Source organism: Ambystoma mexicanum, chromosome 9, assembly GCF_040938575.1.
Source record: "Ambystoma mexicanum isolate Mex_15411 chromosome 9, UKY_AmexF1_1, whole genome shotgun sequence".
In the NCBI taxonomy this organism is placed as follows: domain Eukaryota; kingdom Metazoa; phylum Chordata; class Amphibia; order Caudata; family Ambystomatidae; genus Ambystoma; species Ambystoma mexicanum.
The window spans coordinates 891227615-891242228 of NC_090931.1; the positions used below are offsets into that span (position 1 = coordinate 891227615).

General features: G+C 45.2%; 1 protein-coding gene across 2 annotated transcripts in view; it reads left to right on the forward strand.

Annotated features, from left to right (window-relative positions):
• The first annotated feature begins 451 nt into the window (after positions 1-451).
• Positions 452-14614, forward strand: part of LOC138488746 (twist-related protein 2-like) — a 254446-nt gene continuing 240283 nt past the window's right edge. Inside the window, exon 1 of one of the 2 annotated variants that reach the window (XM_069616016.1) lies at positions 452-1276. In XM_069616016.1, coding sequence (XP_069472117.1) covers positions 667-1242 — 576 coding nt within the window. In that variant the 5' untranslated portion in view covers positions 452-666 and the 3' untranslated portion in view covers positions 1243-1276. The remainder of the gene's footprint in view (positions 1277-14614) is intronic. The other variant, XM_069616017.1, reaches the window with a different exon arrangement.

The following is a 14614-nucleotide window of genomic DNA, read 5'->3' on the forward strand; positions in this document are numbered from 1 at the left end:
ATTGACATTATTTCCAGGCTTTGGTAATTAAAAGTGGTGTGTCCGATGCCAGAAGTACGGGTACCTGCAAGAAGATCAAGACAGCAAGCATTCTATAGTTGAACATCTTGGAATCGTTTTGATCAAAACACATTACTGTATTTGACCTTGCAAATTGTTCCCCCACCCCAGCCTAAACATCTGGACAGTTTCCCCAGCACAATGGCACAGCTTCCACAGCCGGCAGCTATCCAGATACGAGGCTTTTTAAAGCAGCGCCGGGCTCCTTTACTTTCCGAGGTGAACACACTCCCAGAATTGTAGTTAAGTTGTAATTTAAAACGAAGTTTCAGGAGTAGACTCCAAAGAGGGCAATATTCCCTCCCAGTCGTGCATGTAACCAATCAGAGTGTAACTAGGCCGCCCCCACCCCACCAACGCCGCACACATTTCGGTTGTGACAACTAAGCAAGCTAGCTAGGCTTTCCCCCAAAAAAGTAAGAATAACTTCCTCTCTCCCTCTGCGAGAGACCTAATCATTTCTCGTACATCCTTTCCTTGAAATAGGACCCTGAGAGAAACTGGGAAACGCGTTCGGTCAGCATTTTTTTGTTTTTCCAAAAGGCTCGGTCTCTGCCATCATCATTCTTTTCTTTAGAGTGCATTGGACGGCACACGCAGGCGTGGATGGGTGAACAAGGAGGTACAGGCGCCCAGGGTGTAGGGGAAGCGCCCTCGGCGGCCCCGGCAGCGAACATGGAGGACACCTCGTCTTCGCCGAGGTCTTCTTCCCTTTCCTCGGTGGACACTTCGGAGACCAGCGAGGAGGAGCGGGACAAGAGACCCAGCCGTCTTGGTAAGAAGAAGCGGGGCGACAGCAAAACGTCCAGCGAGGAGGACGAGGGCTTCCCGAGCCCGGGGAAAAGGGGGAAGAAAATCGACTCGGCCCCGCAAACCTACGAGGAGCTGCAGAACCAGAGGCTCCTGGCCAACGTCAGAGAGCGCCAGCGGACGCAGTCCCTGAACGAGGCCTTCGCCGCGCTGAGGAAGATCATCCCCACGCTGCCCTCCGACAAGCTGAGCAAGATCCAGACGCTGCGGCTGGCCTCCAGGTACATAGACTTCCTGTGCCAGGTGCTGCAGAGCGAGGACAGCGCCGCCGGCAGGCTGGCCAGCTGCGGCGCCGCGGCCCACGACAGGCTCAGCTACGCCTTCTCCGTCTGGCGGATGGAGGGCGCCTGGTCAGTATCAGCCACGCACTAGGGGGCGCTGTTACCAAAAGGCACCAGGCCGAAGGGTAGGTACCCGAGTGCCATAGATATGCGCACGCGCCCGAGAAACGACCATGCGCGTCACGTCAGTCACCGGGTGCCCATTGCGGCCCAAAGCAACGCCAAGGCGGCTGCCAATCTTGATGCGTACTTTGGGGGGGGGGGGGTGTGTGTTTGCTAAAGATAAGAAAGACCGCTTCTCCGCGAAATATTTTACTAAATTATTATACAGACGCGGGCATTCCATTTCAATAGTAATCAAAGCTATACGACAGTACGCTTTGATATTTGATGTTAATGCTTCAGCTAGTGATCATTTTCAATATGCAAAAACTTCGAATGGAGGTGCATTACACGATTTGGCCGATAATTCAAATTTCAAATGGCCGAAAAGACAAGGCTGGTTAAAAATGTCATGCAATCGTATGGGGTTACTCAGCAGCTACATCTAATATCGTGTTTCATGCAGCGTTGGCCTGCATTTATTAGAACTGCAAACTCGCCCACAATGGCACTCATCTTCCTGATCTGGACGAGTGGGTTATAGGGATGTGCCTCCGTCTTTGACTGGAACATGGAACTTTCACTTTGCACGCAGACAGTGGCTGCATTTATTTATTTCGTTTTGCATTTATAAAGCGTACTAAGGCGATGTTATCAGGGCTCAAATCGAGGGTACACGCACGGGGACGGAGTCCCCCACTTTATTCAGAGGGTGGACTCCATAGCTCTCAACCATTTGTGTTGCAAAGGCTGGTGAAATCAGCCGATTTTGTTTTTGGCGGGTGAGACGCCCATTGAAATGAATGGGCGTGCAGGAGGCTTGGCGGGTGAGTCAGCCCTTTACAAGGCGGGTGACACCCGCCAAAAGCGTGTGAGTTGAGAGCTATGGGACTCAGTCCCCCCCCAGCTAAAATGAGAAACATTGAATATCCTCTTTGAATTTATGAGTTAAAGACGACTTCGGGGATCAAACCGCAATCATCAGGTTTGTAGGCCGCAGGCACTTCACCACTGCACTATATTACCTGATGAAAAATAACAAACAACTAAAGGTGAAATGTTGCATTTCGGTACTGCAAGTCCCAGGAAAAACATTTGTATTGGTTCTTTGAGTTTAAAACATGCACAGCTGTTAACATTTTCAAAAACACTATTAGAAGAAAATATCCTCTCTTGGTTTTGTGTGTGTGTCGATTTTATGAAAGGCAAATGCCATTCGTCCTGTGCAATTTGTGTGGTTATGCAAAGCCAATTTAATGAAATGTGCATATTTCACCTTGATATGCTAATTTCTCGCGACGACGCATCCCAGTGTTTGTTGATGAGTCCCCCCACTTTAATTTTTAGGACTTGACCCCTGGATGTTATATAACCAGTTACACCAGAACATGTATAGGCAGACCGTATATCAAGTTACAGGAACATCCTTCAGGCATTGATACACTGGTTCCAATCCAAACAAGATAGCCAATAGGTAATTTCATCTGCTATTAAGATCTGTTTGCGACCTGCAAGTTGCAACTCATACACAGTGGCACATCCCTACACCCCTTCCCTTCTCGCTATGCCCCAAATCAGGGAGTCGAGTACCTTTACTGTTGCGGGAGTAGTAACACTTGTTTAATGCACTTTAAGCGAAGTGGTGAGACAAAGTAAAACACATTTTATATATTTTTTTCAGGATAAAACTAACATGAAACAAAATAAAAGAAGTAAAACAATAATCCAGAAAGTTAATGTACTGTACTATCTCTGTAGATCGTGGTGCGAAGCCTAAGCACAGCAGCGGTTCCATGGAGCACATTGAAATGGTTTGGTGCCCATTCAGCACAGCTAAGAGCATGGGTTCGCTGCAGCAAGTCTGGGTGTGTGCTGAAATTATTTTACACACGCCCCTTTCTTTAGCCTTGGTTAGCTGCCAGGGCTATTACAAATGAGACCAGGCTCTGTCTCTGCCTTTTCACAAACCGGACCCAGGAGAAAGGCTCAGCTTAGTACAGGCTGCCAGGATGAGAGGTTTGCACTCGCTCAACAGAGGTTTAAGCAGAGGGAGGGGGTGCCTAGCTATAAGGGAATCAACAGGCCCCAGGCCGGTCGAAGCCCACCATAAGCAGAGCAGCCTGAAAACGTCTCTTTCCACTGTGATGTGTCTCCCTCCTTTGTCCTTCTTAGTTTTAGCGCCCAGATGCCTATGACAAACATGTTCTTCAAAAACACCTACCCTAACCCACAGTTAGGGAAGAACAGTCACGTGTCTGCCGCCAAAACCTTTCATGGGTCATATGTGAGGGGAGATTCACATATGACCCATGAAAAGTTTTGGATTTTGTATAATAGAAATATTATGTGACATATTGGGTTGCCTGCCAGCTGTTGGCATAATATGCCCAGTTCGCATGATTGAGGTTCTAATTTCTTTCAACTTTCCAATGAAGTACAAGGCAACGCTGCCACACAGGTCCTGGATGTTGTGGTGTGGATGATGTGGTACATTGCCCCACTTTGTTTGAACAGCTCCACGGGGCTTTAATTCAATCTGAGAAGGGATTCTTTTGGCATTGGCATGTCTTTCGTGGTCGGTTTTCCTAGTGTGTTTAGGTTGAAGATGCGTCCGGGGATCTTTGGATTTCTGCCTGTTAGAACATTTCCAGCTTGTGTCAATTTTCAGAGTTTGTTAAGTGCCAGGTGTTTTGTGGAGAGGGCATAGGTATAGATAATCCTACTGTTCTGGGTCATATAATAGTAAAGTTATTGCTGTACATGCCAAGTATTTAATTCATATATCCATCTACATTTATTGTGTACCCTATGTTGTCTTATTTTCCCAGTGGTGCCTTCAGAAGGCCAGATACCTACATCATATGGCAAGTATTGTAACAATTTGCCTGGTATTGACCTCTTTTGCCCAGGTACTTGAACTGTTTTCCAGGTATTGCCATTACACAATGTCCTGGTACTGCCACCAGATGGCAGATACTGGCATTATGTGCCCCCATACTTAGTCATGCCATTTGTATCTTATTTTCATGATACTCAAAGGTAGTCACACAGTACCAGGCCGTGGAATCATATCTTTTTTATTTATTTATTTATTTATTAGTGCACATGGTTATACATAGAACACCTTTTGCACAAGCTATAAACAGATAGAAACATAAAGACAGTCATCAATCACAAAGGCAACTATATATAACCAGTATACAGTCTCAGGATTAACAAAGTGTAAATTAAAATCCTTTAACAAGAATTATGAGAGCCAGATTGTAAACCACATAACTTTCCATGAGATCCTATCAAGAAGGTCTGCAGCAACATCCCAGATATAAAAGTAGGCACTGGCAGTGGCTAGCGATTCTGCTGAGTATATGCATGCCCAAAACAGATGCAATACCAGCTGTAGAGCAAATGAGCTTGTGAGCTTGTAACCATATTATAATCCCTTCCCTCAGAGAGCCCTACCATGACAATGCCGAGATTTAGTCTAACAGATATGACCAATGCTCACTGACTCAAACTCCACTTCACTCTTTGTGAGGGTTCTGCAGTTGCCCTTCACAACCAGCTAACTCACACTCCTGGTAATTCACATGACCTCATCTTCCTCTCCTCGCTCAACATAACTGGCCCTCTTAATCCCTCCCCACTTGACCACTCCCTTATTAATGTCACTGTCTCTGCTTCCCTTCCACTTCCCTCCCCCTCCTGTCCTACCAACAAGTGTACATTCAAAGCAGACTCCTTGGCACCCTATCTCAGCCAAGTGGAGTCTTCCCTCAAAGCTTTCTCTCCCCTTCTCCAGGTCTCCATCAAGCAGACATTCCTGGATTTTACCTCAGAACTTGCCTCTCTCTTTGGATATTGCTGTTCTGCAAGCTCTTTCATCAACTCACCCATGGCATCATCGTTGCATTTCTCCAGCCATATAACAACGTAGGAGTATCATGTGCATCCATGGCATTGACCTGTGGGCCTGCCCTTCTTGCTTGATACAAATAATCCCTTGCTGCTCTATCTTATCCCCTAGACTCTGCCACGCCCCCTACTATACCTTTCTTATTTTCTCCCCCTCACTGCAGGCTATCCTGAACCTAACAGTATATTCTTGTGCACCCTCATCCGTGCTTGTTCTCCTCATTCTCTGATGAGGACTTCTCTTCTGACATCTCAACATTTTCAAAAATTAAAAACACATTGACTGCCTTCCTTATGCTGTCGCTCCTCCCCCCTGCTTCTCTCCTCTGACTCCCACATTCACCCTCTCTTTCTTACTGGCTTTCCCTTCTATCACCCCTGCTGAAATAGGACCCATTCTCCAGTTAGTCTGCCTAACCGTACTCTGCAGGATTGGCCTCATTTGAACCCAAGAATGTCAAGTAACTATGCCCCTAACCTGCCCTTATCCATCTTCACTGTTTATCTTATCGCTTGCTTTCGGTATCTTTTCAGCTTGCATCAAGTTGGCCAATGTTTTACTCAACCCGAAGAAACCAAAAGCAGCTTACTCCAAAAACCCTGCAAATTATCACAATATCTCTCTTCTCCACTTCTGCAAGGTCCTTGAGCGTGTGGTCTTCAGCCATATTACCACTTGCTTGAAGGTGAACAATTCTTATGACCGCCTTCAATTGGGATTCCTTTCCAGACACTCCACAGAAAACTGAACTCAACCACATGTCTAAATTCTTCACCTACACTTATCACTCTCACTTGTAATCCACCCTCATCCCCTGCTGTCTTTGACTCTATGGATCATCCTTTCCACTTTCCGACCCTCTTAAAACCATGGCTTCCAGGACTCCACCCTTAATTAGGTCACCACCTACATAGCAAATTCTTCCTTCTCCATCTTCTGTGTCATTGTCACTTTCTTTGCCACCCTAACTCCAGTAGGAGTCCCTGAAAAACCTGTCCTTGCCCCCCTCCTCTTCACACTCCACACATCCTCTCTTGGTAATCTCATCTCCTTCCTAGGTTTTTCTTAACATAGTTTTGCTAATGACCGCAAATTTGTTTGTCCTGCTCCTCTTTCACTGGTGAACTATCCTTTTACATTACCGGCTGTCTCTTTGACATTCCTCACTGAATAGCACTGCAGCGCCTGATGTTTAAATCATTTACGACAGAAGCAATCTTTGTCCACACCTCCGACCCCACACTCTCTTTGCCCTCTCATATCCGCTTCCCCTCTTCTCAATCACCATGGCTTAAATCCTGAGGACCATCTTTGACAGTTACCTCAAACCTCCAAGTGTTCGTTACATCTACTACTAAGCATGCTGGGCTCAAGCACCTAAATATGTGTAAACACTGCCCCACCTTCACTCTACAAAGACTATGATCTCTACCCTATACCTACGCAGACTGGATCACTGCTTCAGTCTCCTTATGGCACCCCCGCCCCCTCTACTCAGGCAAGTGTTCGCTGACTGACAGAGGTTTTCATGAGCAAGCTTCAGGCATATATTTCGTCCACTGGGAGCACTGTATACAGGACCAGTGATAAAACTACCACTCCCAGAGAGGCAGGACCCAATGCCACTCCAGCATGCCAGTGTCTCCTCCTTTTGCATGTGTTCTCTGGACAATCATTGTGTGTGGGGGGCTTGGATTCGTTCATTCTGTGGGCATGTGTGCAGTTTACTGCTCACCTCACCTATGTGTTTAGCTTCAGAGCCTATGCGCATTGCAAATGTGCTCTCCCTTTTTAAATAGGTGCCATACTGGTGTTCCATCTTAATCATGAGACCAATTAAATGATTTCAATGTTTTTAAAAACATATTGCGACTTATGCCTAAGCAACATTGACTCTTAGAAGAGTTAACTCCATTGGTTCAAATATTTTACAAATACCTTTGAACTTGTATCCAGTTTTCTTACCGTATTCCATTTTTGACAAACGTATTTCACACATGCCACATGATGGGCTCACATACATGAAGGCATGTTCTTTTGCCATGCATGTTTGATGCTGTTGCCAAGAGATTGATAATTCATTTATTTCTCAGGACTTTTTTATTTGGATTCATTTTTTGGACATGGCATACGTGCATACTCTAAACCAATGATATTGAACACTTGTGTGAAAGCTCTCCAAATTATCACTTGCGTACAAAGTTGAACACACTTGTAACAGGATTTATGCTGTATATCCTTTGAGCATCTTACTCAGAATATGTTGATGTCAGACTTTATTGTGTTCCTTATTTGATGTTTGTAGACTTGGCAAGTCTTTGATTACCTATTTTTGGGAATGAGAAGTACCTGGGATGCTTTGTGTTTTGTGGAAAGCGATTAATAGGCCAAAGCGATCCTTGCCTTCTCCGATTTCTCTTGAATAAAGAACATATAGATATTACTGTAAGATGCAGCACACTTGTGATTTGAAGTTGCATTCTCCGTTTCTCTTCAGTCAAGATCTGCCTTGTAATTTGTGCGGTTGTAGATAATCCCCAAGGAAAGGATCACTGTTGGACTCCGCCACCAAATTCTGCAGGCTCCCATCTGTCCCATCTTCTATAATTATAGTAATAAAAAGAACATTTTAAGTAGTTCTCTAATCAGCTTTTAAGCCACGAGCCACAACCTGCTTAGAACTGGTTTATGCTATAAAAAAAACTTTAAAGGAAAAACATATAAATACTGTAACATAACATATGCTGCAATATAGCAAGTGGTTTCATGCCGTAACTTTCATCATAATGGAATTAGATATTTGACGTTTGTAGTATGCAGCTCGGCCTCTCGTGAGGTAGACATCATATTTTTATTTGGAGTTTTTTGCAGATTCTTTGCGGGTTAAATGTATTCCAATTCTATTTGAAAAGGCATTATTACACCTCTGATTGTTGTGTCTTCAAATTTCCCATCAACATACTGTGAAAAGCCTATTTTGGCCCCTATCCATGCCTATGGTCTCCTTTATCTCTGTATTTTTCTTGCATCCCCTGTCCTTGCTATTCCAGATTCCCTGACTCTTGGGGCTTTTCCATCTTTGTGCAGTGTTTGCACTTCTCACATGATCCTATTTTGCCTTTATTTTTTCACAGGTGTTTAAAGCTTGTTAACCGCACATCTTATTTCAAAAGACAAGTTGTTTGCTGCACTCTGTTGCTTTTTTCCCTCTGACTAAGAATCGTATTAAGTGTTTCGGGCTCAGTTTGTTACAATTTTGCTTCTAAATGCCTTTAGCACGCGGGGAATGGCATAGTGTTTCACCAGTTATGACATGCACGAGTTTCTAGAAATCATTTCTGTTCTTGTCTCTAACTTTGGTTTTATTTTTTAATTATTTTATTTTCTTGGTTATTCATAATGCGCACTATACATTAAATGTGTTTCAAGGTGCAACAAGACAAGGGATGGGGACACAGTTATACACCAAAACGTTCTTAAAAGGTCATGAAACATTCGGAATGTGCAAGTGCTAAGGCATAAGAACAGAGGAGAAGGAATGGAAGGGAAGTGCGGGAAGGAGAAAGAGGGAAGGAGAACAGACAAAAAGCATTCTAAGTCGTGAGACGGTTTAGAACGTGCAAGTGCTGAAACATGAAAAAAGGGGGGTAGGGCGGAGGAAGGGAGTGCAGGAGGGGGAGATGTGGGAGGTACATTAACAAGTTACAAAAACGTGCAGGAATAAATGGGTAAACTGGATTACATGTTTCAATGGGGCATATACTATTGCTATGGATGGTGGTAGATGGCAAATGTGTAGGAACACACATCTGCCTTAATTATGTTGTTAGCCCCTCTTTTCTTTTTCCATTCCGGGGCTCATTTTGCTCCTAGTCGTAATTTGACGGCAGAGACCTTGTACTGTTAGCACTGAGGTGTAGCCACGTCCCCACCACCACATTTCCATCATTTGTACTGCAGGGAGCAAATGTAAAGAGCAAAAGGCGGCATACAAGCGTGTACACCACGTTTTGCCCTTCACATTTGCACTCTGCAGTGTAAATGAAGTAAACGCTGCCTGGCATCCAACCATGCCAGGCAGCGTTTACTTTTAATTGTGAGCGCCGCTTGCCATACTTGCATGGCAGGCGGTGCTCACAACTTCAAATAAACACTGTCAGACATGCCAGCATGTCGGACAGCATGTACAACGGTTTGCTATGGAGCAAAAATCCAGCTGTTTCCATAGTAAATCTTCACGTCGGCATACAAATCGCATGCTGGCGTGAGACCAAGTTGTTTTTGAAGGCAAAAGGTAAACAGGAGGCAGAAACGTGACGCACGTTAGCAATGGGGACGCCGCCTGAAGAAATGGTTCTATGGTGCGGCAGTGATTGCGAGACGGCCCCCCTGGGCATGCGGCCACTTAGCAGATTACTTGCTGTGGGGTCGCACAGGTAACCGTGTGCATGCCCCAGGCCCACCCCATAGATAACTACTGCGTTCGGCAGAGAATGCAGTGGGCCCCCACCTTGGTATGGCGGCACCTAATGAATATTTTGTGTGCACAGGGAAGGGTGCGTGGTGAGATGGGGTGGCCACACATGGTGGACAGGGCCACCAACAAGAACAGACTGGAAGTCAACCCCTTTTTAATCAGGGGCAAACTGCAGAACCACAAGGGGCCGCACTGAAGGTGCTAAAAAGGGGTGGCTGACTTGTAGCAGTCCCCCCTTTGTATTATAATATATGTTTATATGTTTCTGTTGGTTTGAATATATATTTTACTGGGTATTTATATTAATTGTGATGTGATATAATAGTTATGAGGGATAATGCATGGTAGTGTTTGACTAGGGGCGTAAGTAGGAGAATGCTTATAATGTTGGGTGGTTGGGTATAGAAAGGGGAGGGGATAGAGAAATTAGCTGGATTGTGTGTACCCTGGCGTGGGACAGGTGGTAGAAGTGGCGGCCTGTGACAGACCGCCTAGGGGGTGTGACCACCCACTGAGGCCATCCTCTAGCTACCCACTATAGTGGGTGGTTCCAGGTGTAAGTCAGGAGTCTGCTCCATCCCAGCCTAAGCGACCCCCCCTGGTCCCTGTGGTTCTATGTTCTCTCAAATGTTATTTTTACAATGGGCTTTTCACTGAACCATTTTCTTTCTCGAAAAACCCGTCAACATTTTCTTTTTTTCATTTGGGGGGGGGGGTATCACTGTGACTCCCACACCCCCAATCATATTTTCCCTCATAAGGAAGTTCGGCTGAATTTTTGGGGTCGTATACATTTGGAAATATCTTTGTGTCATTTTGCATGGTCCTCCCCGGGTATCTGAACCAGGAGTGCTTGCAATACATAGCACAGCCTTAGCTACATGGTCAGCTTAATTGCATGAATACGGCCCAGACAAGACATTTCCTGGAGGTCCCATCTTGTATGCTGCTCCATAGACTCCTTCCATAGCTCAGGTGTATTTGCCCAAGGTAAAGACTGATATGTTGGGGTAATATTTACTCCTAAATTATTCATCTCTTTCTCTGTCCATTTGCATGGGAATCTATTTTTTATCGTGAAGATTGTTTCTTGGAATTCTGCGATGTTAAGTCCTATAGATTTGTCACTATTTTATGCGAAAGCAAGAGATGTCACCAAAATCACTAAGGGTGGTAAATGGCTCCAGAAGGGACGAGAGAGGGTCTTGTAGGGAGAAAAGGTTATTTTCAGCATATAAAGCAACTTTGTGAGGGATGTTGTACATCAGCCCTTATATTTTAGGGTCATACTGGATTCTCTGTGCCAGAGGTTCAATGGCTAGTCCGAAGATGAAGGGTGATAGTGGGCATCCTTGTCTGGTGCTCCTTTGCGGGAGGTCGGGTTTGAATATAGGCCATTGACCTTAGCCTAAGGATTTTAAAGTTGGCCAAAATATATTTTAAAAATTCGGGTCAAAGAGGAAAGCGTTGATAATGGCCTCTAGGTAGGCCCAGTCTACACTATTGAACACTTTGCGTGTGTCAAATGAAAGTATTACGTAGCTTTTTTCTTTCTGTGGGTGCTCCTTCCCCAACCTATTCCCTGGCCTCAATCCCTAGGCCCCCCCACTGCAACCTTCACCTCGGGGAAAAACCTCAGATGCACACTGGACACTGATTTCTCCCTCTCCCAACACATGAACTCTGTATTCAGCACCTGTTTCTTCCATCTACGCATCCTCAGGCGTATCGTCTCATACCTCACCTCTCCTCACCGTTTCTCTGTCATCATCTCCATCATCCTCTCCCGCTATGAATATGCAAACTGCCTTTACCTAGGCGCACCAGCATTTTAGCTAAGAAAACTGCAAAGAATTCAAAACGCTGTAGCCGGCCTGCTCATGAACCTACCTCACAGAGAACACATCAGTCCTACACTAAGAGTCCTCCATATTGGTCGACGCACTATCTTTAAAAAATGTGCATCACTCCCCGGGCCATCCAGAACACCAGCCCAGAATTCCTCCAAGACAAAGCCACACGCTACCACCCCTCAAGGACACTCAGATCTGGCACAGCATCTCTCCTAGGTGTCCCACATTACAACTCATCCAGACTTGGCGGATCCTCCTTCTCCGTCCATGTGCCGATTATTTTGAACTCCCTACCCCTGCACATCCACAATATTGACAATCATTTGGCACTCAGAAAGGCCCTCAAAACCTGGCTCTTCCCTTCCACCTCCTGAAACCCTCTCTATTCTGTTGATAGGCGCACAGAAACAGTGACCCAAACACAACACTGCTATCCACCAATACCCAATGACGCCACACACACACACACCCCTTCACTGACAGACAATCGTACACCAGCCTCCGCCCCCGTCTCTCCAGGCCCCTCTCCCACTGCTCAGACTTTTGTTCCAGGGAGACCACTACTAGCGAGACCAGCCAATCGCATTGGACCAAGAAAAAAAAGACATTGAAGCCGAACTCCATCCAAGCTTACGGTACGTATGCCTTGCACCACATGTGTGGATACAGGCCACAGGCACGCCCACCCATCCATGCACCCTAGAATGCACATATGGCAATTCTATTCCGGTCTAATAGCTCACATAGCCGTCCACACTAAATCCCTTGACGTACCTCAACACCTCTGCCATTTGAATACAGCGACAACCTATGCAAAATGTCGGTCTAGATGGGTACACATCGAAATCTCCGGCACCAGCACTCTATCCTAAACCACCAACAACACCTGCCCACGTGCCTGACCTCCGGACTGCTCACTGGAGCCTAGCGAGTCCACCCAAGTCCTAACACGTGTCTGGGGTTGCTGTTGGTACTCTTGTTCAGAGGAGAATTGCCTAGCATTTGGGTGCTGGACTGCCCCAGGACAGGACAAAGACTGATATGTTTAGGATATTTCTCCTCTGTGAAAGATAGTGAGCTAAAGACTCTGGGTAAGGCTCTTGTAACCAGGACTCATGTCTGGCAGAGAGTCTCCAAGGACCCCCCTTGTTATTTGCATATTTCAAGTAACTTCGGGTCTCACCCTAAGCTACTAGGGGAAGCCAGACGTGGACCCCTTGATCACTATTCTTAGAGAGGCACAGCTACAGCCTACTGATGAGGTTCAACCAGACCGAAACACGTGTCTGGGGCTGCTGGTGGTACTCTTGTTCAGAGGAGAATTGCCTAGCATTTCGGTGCTGGACTGCCCCAGGGCAGGACAAAGACTGATATGTTTAGGATATTTCTCCTCTGTGAAAGATAGTGAGCTAAAGACTCTGGGTAAGGCTCTTGTAACCAGGACTCATGTCTGGCAGAGAGTCTCCCAGGACCCCCCTTGTTATTTGCATAACCTGGCAAAATGCACACATGCATCTTTAATTTAACTTTCAGAACCTCCCACACATGGACTGCGTACACCAAGGGCGTTCCAACCACAAAGCGCTTTGAGGTCACACAAATGGGGAAAGGACGCTATATAAATAACAAATACAATACAATACATGCCGCAATTAAATCAATAACCCTTCTAATGTTGTTGTGGGCTGCTTAATTAGTTATAAATCTGGTCTGATCTTGGTCGATCAGTGTCGAAGAAACCCGAATAGTCTGGTTACTATTATTTCAAAGTTCATTTGTAGCAATGTAATAAAGGGGGTTAATAAGTACATTCCTGCAGATCCTTCCATGGTTTAGAGACTACTATTTCATAGCCTCACAAATAGCCCCAGTGCTCGACTGTAAACTGAAACAAAATAACCCAAAATGTAACTCTGCCCCCCTATGCCTCATCAATCGGTCATCCTCTAGCTTGCTTCCAGGTGTCTGAATTATCACAGCTATTCAATGTTTCAAGGTGAGCAAAGCCATGTAGTATTGCAGACTGAAAGTCAGTGTAATTCCTGCTAGCTGAGATCAGGTGACAAGGGAATCAATCACTGCAATGTATCTATTCAGATAAAGTAAAAGCAAACAGTTGCAGCAGCTACATATGCACTACGGTGCACATGTAGCCAAAAGGCCCGGGTTTCCTTTGCTGCAGGAGGAGCCTGGAGGTAATTTGACCCTCCGCCCACACACGTGTACTCCTTGTAGCTACACCACTGTTTGTGCAGTTACACATTTTGCCAGGAATTCTATAGCCAGCAACAGTCTATCTTCCTGACTGCAGGTTTAGCCATAAGGAGGTCTCTGGTAATTCTTGGTGTCACCCTGTCTTCATTTTATGGGTAATGGACAGCCTGCAACCTCGTATGTCACTTACGTCCATTGCAAAATGCAGTCAGACAGGTGGTGTAGTTCCGCCTTGCTGTCACACAAACATCTGCATGTGTCTGGAATTTCTGGATCTCTCACCAAAGCCATCACGCATTGAGGTTCTTCAGCTATGATGATTTCACCAAGGTACTCTGTTGCCTAAGTTTGCATCCTGGAGCTAGGTAGTCCACAACAATCTATCTAGGGGCAAACCGCAATTCTCACACAGTTGTTGCAATCATATTCTCCAGTCACAAACAGTTATAGTTGGCAATATTATCCCATCCACAGCCACATATACGAACACATATTTATGAAAACCTTTCCCTGACAGCAACATTTTCTGTACACCGCACTATGGGAATTCCACATCACTACATAAGTATTGTCCCTCTGTGTGTGGCATTTCTCATCAAATGGAAGCCAAAGCTAAAAACTGCATCCCACACAGTGTAACCATCATATATATATATATATATGTATGTATATATATATATTTTTTTTTTTAATTAAAATATGGTTTGTTAGACAAACCTTTCATTAACATCACATATAATTTGAAATGATCTCTCAATACAACAGTTCCAATCATTTAAGTAGAATAACTAAATCCTGTCTCTACATTAATGTAGCAGGATTTCAGTTCATTTTTCAGTTCATTTCATTCTAATTTACAATGTTTCCATGATGTTATTCCAGAATTGCACGATTGTGAAAATCG